Source organism: Arachis ipaensis, chromosome B02 (genome assembly GCF_000816755.2).
Source record: "Arachis ipaensis cultivar K30076 chromosome B02, Araip1.1, whole genome shotgun sequence".
Lineage (NCBI taxonomy): Eukaryota > Viridiplantae > Streptophyta > Magnoliopsida > Fabales > Fabaceae > Arachis > Arachis ipaensis.
Window position 1 is genome coordinate 10,726,202 of NC_029786.2, and position 12,594 is coordinate 10,738,795.

Here is a 12,594-nt window from a genome sequence, read left to right on the forward strand (position 1 = left end):
AAATTATAGATAGTATAAAATATATTTTTATAAGTATTATATTGTTTATAAATTAATTAAAATATATATAAATTAATATTAAATTTGATGTATTTTTTATTTAAAATATTTTATAATATAAATTTTTTTTATATTGAAGTTGTACAAAATTACATCTTTATTTGTTGTTTTTATTTTTGTATTTGTTTTAATTGATGGACTTAGTCTTCTTATATGGTGTTTGTTCTCCTTTTTTTTTATTTTCGATTGTTATTAGACTTGTTTCTTTTTTTTATATGTTCTTGTGAAGACATTTTCTTTTTAAACTAGAAACTTGTATACATTTTTTATTGTCTTTTTTGTTCCATCTTTGTATGTATGTTCTTCATATGAAGATGTGCCTTCGATTCGTTTACTATTTTTTCTCTTTAATCTCTTGATTGGTATGTCATCTAGATCTGATGATATTAGTGTTGGTGAAGTTGGTTCTTATAATCAATAAAGAATATAAATGATGAGCAATATAAATGATGTTTTGAATAAATAAAAATTTTGTAGTATTACTTGTTAGATTTGTTGTAAAAGGAGTTGGGTTTCAGTATTTTTTGTTGGGATAAATATCTCAGTAACAGTGCATTGTTGAGAGTCTTTTTTAAAGTTAAAATAATTTACTTTGACTTCTAATACAAGTGTGAGGCTGCATAAATTCTTCGATTGAGATAATGCTTTAGTGTTATTGCCTTATTAGTGACTTGGAGTGTAATTAGATTTGAGACAATTGTGTCCAATAATGATAAGATTTGAGATAATACTTTTAATGTAGATGTTTATTACATTTGACTAATGCTTTATATTTCTATTGAATAATAATATGTAATTAATTAATTAATTATGCATGAGAGTTATGGTTTTAATTTTTTTAATATTTTATTAAAAATTAATTGATTGATTAAATTTTAAAGTTTTACCAAATAATCAAAGTTGATGACATGACATTATTAGAAGAAGAAATATGGCTTAAATCTAATGTACAAAGAATTGGCTTAATGATGTCATGTTTATCATATGATAATGTACAAATGAGTTGGCTTAATGTACAAAGAGTTGGCTTAATCATGGCTTAAATCTAATATACCAACTCTTTGTACATTAGATTTAAGCCATATTTCTTCTTCTAATGATGTCATGTCATCAATTTTGATTACTTGGCAAAACTTTAGAAATTAATCAATCAATCAATTTTTAATAAAATATTAAAAAAATTAAAACCATAACTCCCATGCATAATTAATTAATTAATTTATTACATATTATTATTCAATAGAAATATAAAGCATTAATTAAATGTAATAAATATCTACATTAAGAGTATCATAATAATAATATTATCATAATAAATTTTAAGTTACAAAATATTTAAATTTCATCCTATTTAATTTACTTATATATCATACATAAGACTTTTAACACTATTACTTCATTTCACAATTTCACCTATGAAAAATATTTACACTATCATTTTCCAATACTATTTGAGTTTGTATCACCCAAGGCATAGCCTGATAGAAGAAAAAAAGGCTCTCAACAATATACTATTATATTTGTCCCAACAAAAAATACTAAACTCAAATCCTATTACAACAAATTTGACAGGTAATACTACAAAAATTGTATTTATTTAAAACATTATTTATATTGCTCATTTATATATTTTTTTATTATAGGAACAAACTTTAAGAGATTAAGGAGAAAGAAAAGTAAATAAATCTAAGGCACATGTTCAAACGAAGAACATACATACAAAGATGGAATGAAAAAGATAATAGAAAATGTATACAAATTAACAGTTTAGAAAGAACATGTCTTCACAATAACATATGGAAAAAAAACAAGTCTAACAACAATCGAAAATAAAAAAAGAGAACAAACACCATACAAGAAGACTAAGTCCATCAATTAAAACAATGCAAAAAAAAACAAATGAAGATGTAGTTTTGCACAACTTCAATACAAAAAATACATCAAATTTAATATTAATTTGTATATATTTTAATTAATTTTTAAACAATATAATACTTATTAAAATATATTTTATACTATCATTAATTTACCACTCTGCGCATCGTGCGGGTACTAAGATATTTTTACCTTAAAAATGAATGGCAATTAAATTCATATATTTTTCTTCAATCCCATATCTCCTTTTTAAAGTTTTTTTAGTTCTCTATTTCACTAAAGTCCAGAGTCATAATTCGTTTTACAGTCTACGCATTCAATTTTGCAGTATAGTATAATTGTATAAATATCATATTACTGAACTAATCATAAACTTATCATATGTTCCCAGGATTTTTTCGAATGCATGGAGGAATTAAGTGTGATTGAACATCTTGATTATCTGGAACCATTCTGGGAAAGTAACAAAAGCCTACAAGAAGACTTGTTTGACAATTTGAAAACTTTAAAGCTGCAGCGTTGTGACTTCAAATCATATGCAATCCCATCCAATGTTCTTCTTTCTTTGAAGATCTTAGAAGAATTGGAAGTGGATCAGTGCTCCACTATACAAACCATATTTGAAATGGACAACACTAAGATCAAGGAAACATCATTCCAGCTGAAGAAGCTGACTTTAACTGGGCTACAAAATGTGACGCATGTGTGGCAACATGAAAAACAGGGGATTCTGGGCTTTCAAAATCTGCAGCAGGTGACAATCTTAGGTTGTGGCGAATTGAAAGCTGTGTTTCCATTATCCTTGGCCAGAAATCTTAAAAAGCTCGAGGAACTCGCTGTAGCACAATGTGAAGGGTTGCTTGAAATAGTTAGAAAGGAAGAGGAAGCAATGGAAAGAACAGAAAATTTTGAGTTTCCGAATTTAACCACGCTAGCACTGTGTCTTTTGCCCCGATTCAGTTACTTTTACTCGGGAAATTTCACTTTGGAGTGCCCCGATTTAAATGAGTTACAGGTGTTTGGATGTAGTGACGAGTTGGAACTGCTTCACTCTCATCAACAACAACTTCTTGAAAATCCCAGCAGGAGACAACCCCTCTTCACCAATAAAGATGTAATAAATATTCTTTTTACCTATTATTTTCGGGTAAAGTATATTTTTGTCTTTGAAGTTTGTTAAAAAATTTAAAAATATTCTTAAGTTTTATTTTGTTTTAATTTTGTTCTAAAAATTTTCGATTTGCATCAAATATATCCTTGGCAACTAAATTTAAAAAAAAAATAGGACTAATTTAACAATAATGCATGATAAATATATTTGATTTGCTTATATTAAATGTTGTTCTTGTGTAGTTATTCTTGAATTGGTCATGATTTTTTTTAAAAAATAGTCGTTAGGTATAAATTTGATGCAAATCGAAACTTCTAGGACAAAATTGAAACAAAATAAAACTTAGGGGTATTTTTGAAAATTTTAGCCAATTTTAAAGACAAAAAATATACTTTATCTTTTTTCTTTCTGTCTTAATAAATAATTATTAGAAAATTTTGAATCAAAAGTAATTTAAAAATTATATTTTTAAATAATTCTTAAAGTTAATTATTTATTTTAAATGTTCACTTAAATCAAGAATATAATTAAAATATATTGAAGTTTTATCTCACACTATAGTATGCACATTATATTTGTACTTCTTTTTCGCTCTCTTTTTCTGTTATTTTTGTCCCTCACACCCCTGACCCTTTCTTTCATATTTGTGCTTCCTTTAATAGGCTATTTTCAAGGTGGAGAAGTTAATGCTCAATAAAAATCACACTTTGGAATTAAGTTCATGGCTTGGACAATCTATGAATCAAGGCCTTCCGTGTTTAAACGAACTTAACCTTGTTGACTTTGATGAAGAGAAGAACAATGATGTCAGAGAGAACTCTACTACACCATTAGAGATACTAGACAAGACACCCAATTTAGAGATCATTGAAATATATGGCAACCATTGCAAAACCATTAATATTCCCGAAGCGGCTAAGAGGATACTTGACTTGAAAGAATTGAAGTTGTGGTCACTATCTGAGCTGAACTCCATTAGTGGTCTAGAGTACTTGTTAAAGCTGCGGCTATTACAGGTTTATGAATGTCCAAAATTGACAACGTTAGGACAATCTTGCTCCAATCTGAAGGAATTGCATATAGAGGGGTGTCATGGATTGCAGTGTTTATTCACATCCTCCTCAGCAAAAATGCTGATACAGCTTCAGGAGCTGAAAGTTTTGTACTGTGATTCATTGAAAGAAATAGTGGGAAAAGAACAGCAAAGTGATGAAACAGCTACAGTTTCTGCAGTTGAATTCAAGCGGCTAGAGAGGATAAGTCTTTTATCTTTGGAAAGGCTGGAATGCTTTTATTCAGAGAATGGCATGTTGAAGTTACCCTCTTTGATTTCTGTGGAAATTGAGCAGTGTCCCAGGATGAAAATTTTCTCTCAAACAGCAATACATGTGGAACCTTCTAGACCAATTCAAGTTTCTTACACCTCATCAAATGATGATTTGCTCTTCTGCGATGATCTAAACGTCGCTGTTGCGTGGAAGTCTCTACAACAGGTAAACACTTTTGAATTTATCTCCATCAAAATGTTATTCTGGCTTCAATGTTGCTTCCAAATTTGTGTAGCCAATAATACTTTTATCATCTTATAATAGTATTGTCTTTTTCTGAATATAACGAAACTCAGGAATATCATCTTATTCTCCGGAATCACCCGGAGTTGAAAGATTTATGGCTTGGTAAAATGCATTTCCCAGAGGTCTCATACTCTAGTTTCGATTATTTGAAACTCTTGGAAGTGGAAGGCTGTGAATTCTTAACAACTGCAATACCATCTCATTTATTTCCGTTACTGGGGGGATTAAATACATTGAAGGTGCGGGAATGCAATTCTGTTGAGACAATTTTTGAAGTAAAAGATACACCAAACATGATTGTTATTCCTTTGTTTACAATGACTTTAGAGAAACTTCCAACCCTGAGGCATGTTTGGAACAAAGATCCTGAAGGAAAGCTCAGTCATCCAGACATAATGAAGATTATTGTTGATGAATGTAAAAGCATAAGATTCTTGCTCCCAGAGTCAGTTGCCAAGGGTGACATAGAAAGGTTAGAAGTGAAGAATTGTGCGGAGTTAGTTGAAATTGTCACAGGAGATGAATTAGGTGTAAACAAACAGGTCAGCATGAACATGTTCCCCAATCTATCCAGTCTAACTCTCTGGAATTTGCCAAATCTGAACTTCCTTTATCATGGAAGGCAAGAACGTGAATTTTCATCATCAAATGCATTACTGCCATGGCATTTGTTACCTTGCCTTCATAAATTGGAAGAGTTGGTGGTTGGGAAATGTGGTTCCTTTGAAACAATATTTGATGTGGAAGATGCACCAAAAAATGATGAAAATGCAAACATGATTACTGTTATTCCTTTGAAGAAATTGACTTTGGAGCATCTGCCAGCTCTGAGGAAAGTTTGGAACAAGGATCCTAAAGGAAGTGTCAGCCTTCCATGTCTGGAGGAAGTGGTTGTTATTGATTGTAAAAGCATAAAGAATTTGCTCCCAATATCAGTTTCCATGGGTAGCATACAAAAATTAGATGTGAGGAACTGTGAGGAGTTAGTTGAAATTGTTGCAAACAATGAAGCAGCCACTGAAGAAACAAACAAAGAGCTTAGTATGTTCCCTACGTTAACATCGTTGACGCTGCAGGATTTGCCAGATCTTACACACATTTATGCTGGAATGCAAATTCTAAATTGGCCCGAGCTAAGAGAACTGGATGTTTATCATTGTAAATTGCTGAAGAAATTTGCACCAGATAGTATTGCTTCAGCTGGAAAGGTAAGAAAGCTCTTGCATTAATAATATTCATAACCTCTTATAGTTTTGTTAATGTGAAAGTTGTAAAATCCCTATAATACCCTTCTCTTTTTTTTTTCTCCAAACCAAAATTCTAACCCTAACTTTGACATAACACTCCCTCACACACTCACCAAAACCCTAGCCACCCTTACCCCTTCCAACAGCAGAACAAAAGAACAGAAAGAGAGGGAAGAGAAGAGGAAGGAAGGGAGGTGGCGCCGGTGGGCGTCACTGCCACCGTCGCCGCCGTGGTGTCATCGCGAGGAAGGCATATAAATAGAAGCGCGCCTATTTGTACAAATTGTGGCACTATCAAAGGCCTATAGGAATGTCCTCTTTGTCCTCTGTCATTGTTGTCTTCTGATTATTGTGATCATCTGTCCTCTGCCTCTTCTTTCTACTCTTGTCCTTTTGTACCCAATCTTGCCCTATCCTTTGCTAGATTTTCTCGAACGTGTTCTTGCAATAGTTTCAGTTTTGGTTCCGGTTCGCGATTCCTGCCTTGTAGCTAGTTCTAATCTTTTCCATTTTTGTGAATGCATGCTTTAATCTTTTTCGTCTGTGTTGTTCTCTATGATTCCTGATGTCAATATTTCATGAAATACTTAGAAGATCCGATTGGTGTTTGCTGTGAATTACTATCTAATTCCTTTATAGAGCTGTATTTGAAATCTTGGATTGCATGAATTAATTGAGTTACTAAACGAGATGCTTTGTTTTGGACTTGATAAGCGATATCTGAATTTTTATTTTTATGTTGATAATCTTTGAAGTTATGACTAAATTTTGAGGTGCTTGTGATCCCTTCTTTCAAATCAATAATTTTAAAAATTGTTATTCAGTTGCTCAAGGAGAAGAATTATGCGATAAACATATGAATGAAGTGTTATTGTTGTTTGTTAGATTAATGATTTTCTCTACTTAGGTGTAGTGAATTATTTAGGTGATTAATTGGCTGGATTGAAATGTTTTTCAATCTAGAAGTTTGGTTGAGTTTTTTTTTAATTTGCTGATTTGGTTCTATTATGGTACTATGTTGTCAAATATGGTTTTTCTGTTATGGAACTATTTTTCTGATTGTTCAGGTGATATCTAGATTATGAACGCTTGCTTTTTGTTGGTGATTAGATAATGAATTTTGCTCTTGACTAAGATCTAAAACTTGAGAATTCTCTCCATCTTAGTTTTTTTGAGAATTTTTCTGCTCTTAACTAGTTTTTATTCTCAAAGGTTTAGAGAGATTAATTTTCTTGATTTATAGTGCCTTGTGAGATTGGGATTATAGATCTTGCATATTGAAAAGAATTTTTATTGATTTTCAACGAAAAAGACTAGATATCTAAATCCTCAAAGCTGAACAAAGTTTATATACAAGTTTTTTCCTTGTTATATTCTAATGATTATAAAGCATATGATGATTATCTTGAATATATGTTAAATTGTAGCTTGCATGTGAGAGTTAGTTACTAATTTAGATAGTTCTTTGCTGATATATGTTGCTTGATTAGTGATTATTAACAAATAAGTAATCTGAATTGATTGCTTTTGAGGGATGCATGAGGTTATTGGTTGCTGCTGTAAAGTAGTTTAATAATATGTAAGTGTTGTTGAATTGGTGATCGATGCGGTTGTAACTTGATGAATCTTGGTTGAAAATTGCTAAAATAAGTTAATAGTGAGCTAGGAGGTTTTCATATCTTATCTTATTCATAAAGTGTTTATGGTTTAAATTTGACTTTCATACTTATGCGATTATTTATTTAGTTATTTTTGTTATTATTCTTCCATGAACAAAGAGTGAAAGAACTAAATTCTAATTGCTCAACTTATACGTCATTGGCTTTATGATATAGTGATGGCTCTCGATTGGGTGATGCTATTTCCTTTAGATATTTTGCTTTTAAGATATCAAGGAAGAATTTTTCCTTTTAAATTCATATGATTAGTATGGTAATGCTCACTTGAGAATCATGTGCTTGTACAATAAATACTATATTGAGTCATAAACTTCTATATGTTACATAAGTTTTCTTTCATTGATAATAGAATTATGTCGAAAATATTTTAAATTGCCAGCCCATCTGTATTTGACACCTTGCACTGAAATTGTGGGCGATGAAGATTGAAAAATTTTTTTGTTTGCAATGTATGAAAATTGGGGATGTCTATACTCTTAATAAATTGATGAATAAATTTTTGTACTGTGAGTTCTTTTTGAGTTTTTGGGTTTGATCTTGAGTTGTTCCATCATAGCTTGTTAACCTAGGAAATAATGGGTATGGATTGATCACAGTTTGATCTTGAAGATGTAAATTTATCATTTTTTTTCTTTCTTTTCATGAGTTTCCTTTTTTAATTGGTTCATTTATTTTGAATTTTATCATACATTGCATTTGGTTGTTTTGAATCTTTCCTTTATCTGTATGCTTTGATTGATTGTGTTTGAATATTTCGTTTTGTTATGGTTGTTGATGTTTAGAAATAAAAATTTTTAAGTGATACCATTTTTTATATATGCTAGCTTCTAATTTTGGATGCAACATCTATGTTCTTTTCCTAATTTACTCTCTCAATTATTTGCAATACTTTCATTATTTTTGGCCTTTTTAGAGTCTTGATGATGATGCTGATGAGGAATGGTTATAGAATAAGGAATATGGTGAAGCTTTTTCGGTGATTTCAACAATTACTTATGCCCTAAAGCCTCTTATGCTATGATGATATTGTTCTGCTGGACTTTGTTTTGTTTTGTTCGCTTTCTAGTTTTATTGAAAGAAAAAAAAAATCTATATTCTATCTAGCGTCGTCACATCTTGTGGTATGACTGTTTAGCATGGTGCATACGGAGAGCTAGAAATTATAACTTGCGAGAAATAGTTCTTTTAAACTCTTTCGTTTCTTTTATTTAAGTAATGGTAATCGTTAAGTTTGGGAACGTTAGGTGGTCTTCTTGGGATGGTTTGTGTTGAAGTATGCGCTATAATCGTGCCGCATGATTTTATTTATCGTTCACTCCGCTATATTTCATATCAAGAGTTCCTTGTTTTAATCCTTGTTGAAATTGGAAATTTGATTATTTTGTTTCACGTCCTACATCTTATGCATATCTCGATCTTATCGTCGTGCTTTTGGCTATCCCATAGATTCTCGACAACATAGGTGTTGACGTTGCATTCCTTTACGTGAACTATGTAACTCCTTGATGTAATCTGAACTTGCTTTACTATGATACATCATATCTTCTAATATTCTCCTCGAATTCTTGTTCCAGATCTTCTTTGGAAAAGTTATTGATTTGATTCTTTTCTTGCCTTATCGTGTCCTTAATCATCTACTTAAAATCTTTTTGAAAAAAAAAAAAAGAAAAAAAAAACACTGCCATTGACTTTGGTTACCTTCTTTTAGTGAACTTTGTAGTTCTTTGATCCAACTTAAACTTGTTTTGACCTAATGCACTATCTTTTCTTTTATTGTTTCTATCAAAATTTTTTTGATTCAGATTTTCTTGTTAAGATTCAATTGACTCTCTTTTTGGGACATTTCATTATTTCTGTACATCATTGTTTAATTGCAATCTTAAACATCCTTCCACGTTCGTGCGAACACCATCTGTGATGTTTGCTCTTCTCTTTCTAGGTTTCGAATCCTTTTGAGTAAACCCATGCTTGTTTCGGTGTCACGTGCGATTCCCAGATAGCAAACGATACGTTAATTCATTAGGACACAGCTTATTGATGCTGAAGTTTGAAAAGTTGTAATTCTAAGACATGACGTAAGACCGGTTGCTTCTATAGATATATACTATAGAACCAAGGAGAGTATGAAGTAGGAAGGTATTTTGAGGAGATTGACGAACGAAGTGAAGAGTGCTATGTACATCTGAGCTGTCAAGAAAATGTGAGTCGGTGAATGTCAACCGCATATTTTTAACAAAAACCTATCTTGTAACTTTTGCATCTCTTCATACTTCTTTCACATATTTGGTAAAATGCTAAAACCAAATAAGGTCTTACAGATTATATCAACTTTCGATCAATTTTCGAGGGCGAAAATTTTTTTTTAAGGAGGGTAGAATGTAAAATCCCTATAATACCCTTCTCTTTTTTTTTTTCCAAACCAAAATTCTAACCCTAACTTTGACATAACACTCCCTCACACACTCACCAAAACCCTAGCCACCCTTACCCCTTCCAACAGCAGAACAAAAGAACAGAAAGGGAAAAGAGAAGAGGGGAAGAACCAGAGAGGGAAGAGAAGAGGAAGGAAGGGAGGTGGCGCCGGTGGGCGTCACTGCCACCGTCGCCGCCGTGGTGTCATCGCGAGGAAGGCCAGAACCGAGGAACCGAGATGTAATTATTCATTTTAGAAACTGTAATTTTCTATTTTAAATATTTTTTATTTTTTTTATTCAATTTATCGTTGAGTCGGTTAGGCTTGTTAGGGATTATTTTCCTGAGCGCCGGTCATGGCTCGTTTTGGGCCATGACAAAAGTCCTAGTTTGAATAGACTTGACTTTATTCATCATACATAAGAACGCCACATTCATATTTTATTTCTTAATATACCTATCATGTGTAAGTCAAATACGTTATCCAAAAATATTATTTGAATACTAAAATTAATACTAAAATCAGCTATTATATATTTATGTATTAATATATATGTAGTTTGAGTTATTTTTAATGTGTAATTTATATTTTAATATGTATTTTACACTATAGTTAATTTTAGTGACTGATTTTAATGTACACTTAATATGGTTGTATATTATGTCGAGATACTCAACGAGAATGCATGTGTCAATGAATAAATAGTCAGCTCTAAATTAGTCCGTAAAAATTTTTTTTTAATCAAATTCGTCTTTCAAATATTTTAAGTTAGTCATTTTCGTCCTTTAGTTATTTCCGTCTCTAACGATGTCAAAATTTGTTGAAACACCATAACACACACCTAGTAGTTTTGATTGGCGGTTAATATACATGATAAGTTTATGAAATCAGATCAAATCAATCCTAAATTGAGGAATTTCAATGTTTTAAATTATTCTCTCAATGAAGTTTTAATTTGATCTAATTTCATAAACTTATGTTGACAATAGTCAATTAAGACTCCTATGTGTGTTGTAGTATCACTTAACGTGCCACATTAATAAATTTTGGTACCGTCAACAAAGAAAATGACAGAATGACTAATAGAATTAATTTAAAATTTTTAAAAGACGAATTTAATTAAAAAAAATTTTTGGAGACTAATTTAAAGGACGAATAATTTTTCAATGACGAATTTGATCATTTACCCATTAATTAATCATCATAGTTCTGTAAACTCGTGAATGTTTCTGTTAATTTTATTATTAAGGTTTACCCATTTCATCAATGCGTTCATTTTGCAACAATTCAAAAATCGAGTAAGGAAATTATCTTCTCATCGTAGCCTTGTCTTTCTTATTAACTTTGAATTCTAGGATGTTACCCCTCACTTGGAGCGACTGTCACTGGACATGGAAGGTGTGAAGATGCTTGAGAAAGTACTACTTCATCTGGACAACCAAAACATAAAATATCTTAAATTGCAGGGCTTTGATGATATTGATGAGTCAGATGCATTTCCCCTTGAATTCTTTTCAAAGGTGCCACTGCCCAATATTGAGATGCTTGCGGTGGTCGACAGTGCTTTCAAAGAGATATTCCCTTCAAAACTGCCTGACACAGAAAACTATGCTAAGATCCTTTCACGGCTTAAGAAATTGGAACTCAGGAATCTACACAAGCTTGAATCCACTGGATTAGAACTTCTTACCTGGGTAGCCTCCTCTAATCTGGCATGGCTGGAAGTAGAGTGTTGTGCAAGTTTGAAGCTTTTGTTTACGTCTTCAACCGCCAAATATCTTGTTCAACTGCAACATTTATACATTTCCAACTGTGAAGCACTGCAAAGTGTAATAGTGGCTTATCAATTACATGATGATGATGATGTCATCACATTCCAAGAGCTCAAGGAATTGTCTCTTAGCAAGTTACCAAAACTTGAGAACTTCTACACTGGAAAGTCAACTTTGAATTTCCCAGTTCTGAAGGACGTCATGGTTACTGAATGCAACAGAATGGAACATTTGTTCACATTCTCAACTGCCAAAAGCTTGAAACTGTTGAACAAGATGGAGATTTCCAAGTGTGAGTCATTGAAATCAATAGTAGTGGCAACAGAAGAGGTAGATAAGCCACGTGAAAATCTCGCGTTCCCGAATCTCGAGAAGCTGTCTCTTAGCCAATTGCCAAAACTTGAAAGCTTTTTCGCGGGAAACTCAACTCTGAAAATCCAAAAGAATTGGGTTGAAGTTTGGATCAGTGAATGCAGCAGCATGAAAACTTTCTCACAAGGTGATGTGGAACTACCCAACCATCAAAACTTACGGAGGGTGTACATAGATGGAGTTCGTTTCTCGGAGGATAACCTAAATGCTATAGTCAGTCAAAAGTTTGAGAATCGAAGCAAGGAAGCAGCACTGATGAGTTAGCACAATCATAATTCAACATGTAAGTTTGATTCATCTTTTACTGAGAGAAGCATTATTATGTGTGTGTGTTTTTGTTACTTCTGTTCGTTTCTTTTTCCTTATACCTACCTAATAAAGGGTTTGATGAACAAATTAAAGTGCATACAGAATAACTGAAGAGATTAATTTTGTGAAATCCAAAGAAAATAATAATAATCATAATAGAAAGATTGAAATGGTTATGGTTT

At 31.8% G+C, this 12,594-nt stretch overlaps 1 protein-coding gene across 1 annotated transcript in view; it reads left to right on the forward strand.

The window, feature by feature from the left end:
- The window catches only part of LOC107626889, a 15,519-nt gene extending 3,152 nt beyond the window's left edge, over positions 1–12,367 (forward strand). The window contains exons 4-7 of the mRNA XM_021116841.1: positions 2,327–3,049; positions 3,709–4,539; positions 4,671–5,828; positions 11,315–12,367. Of these exons, the coding sequence (XP_020972500.1) occupies positions 2,327–3,049; positions 3,709–4,539; positions 4,671–5,828; positions 11,315–12,367 (3,765 nt within the window). The remainder of the gene's footprint in view (positions 1–2,326; positions 3,050–3,708; positions 4,540–4,670; positions 5,829–11,314) is intronic.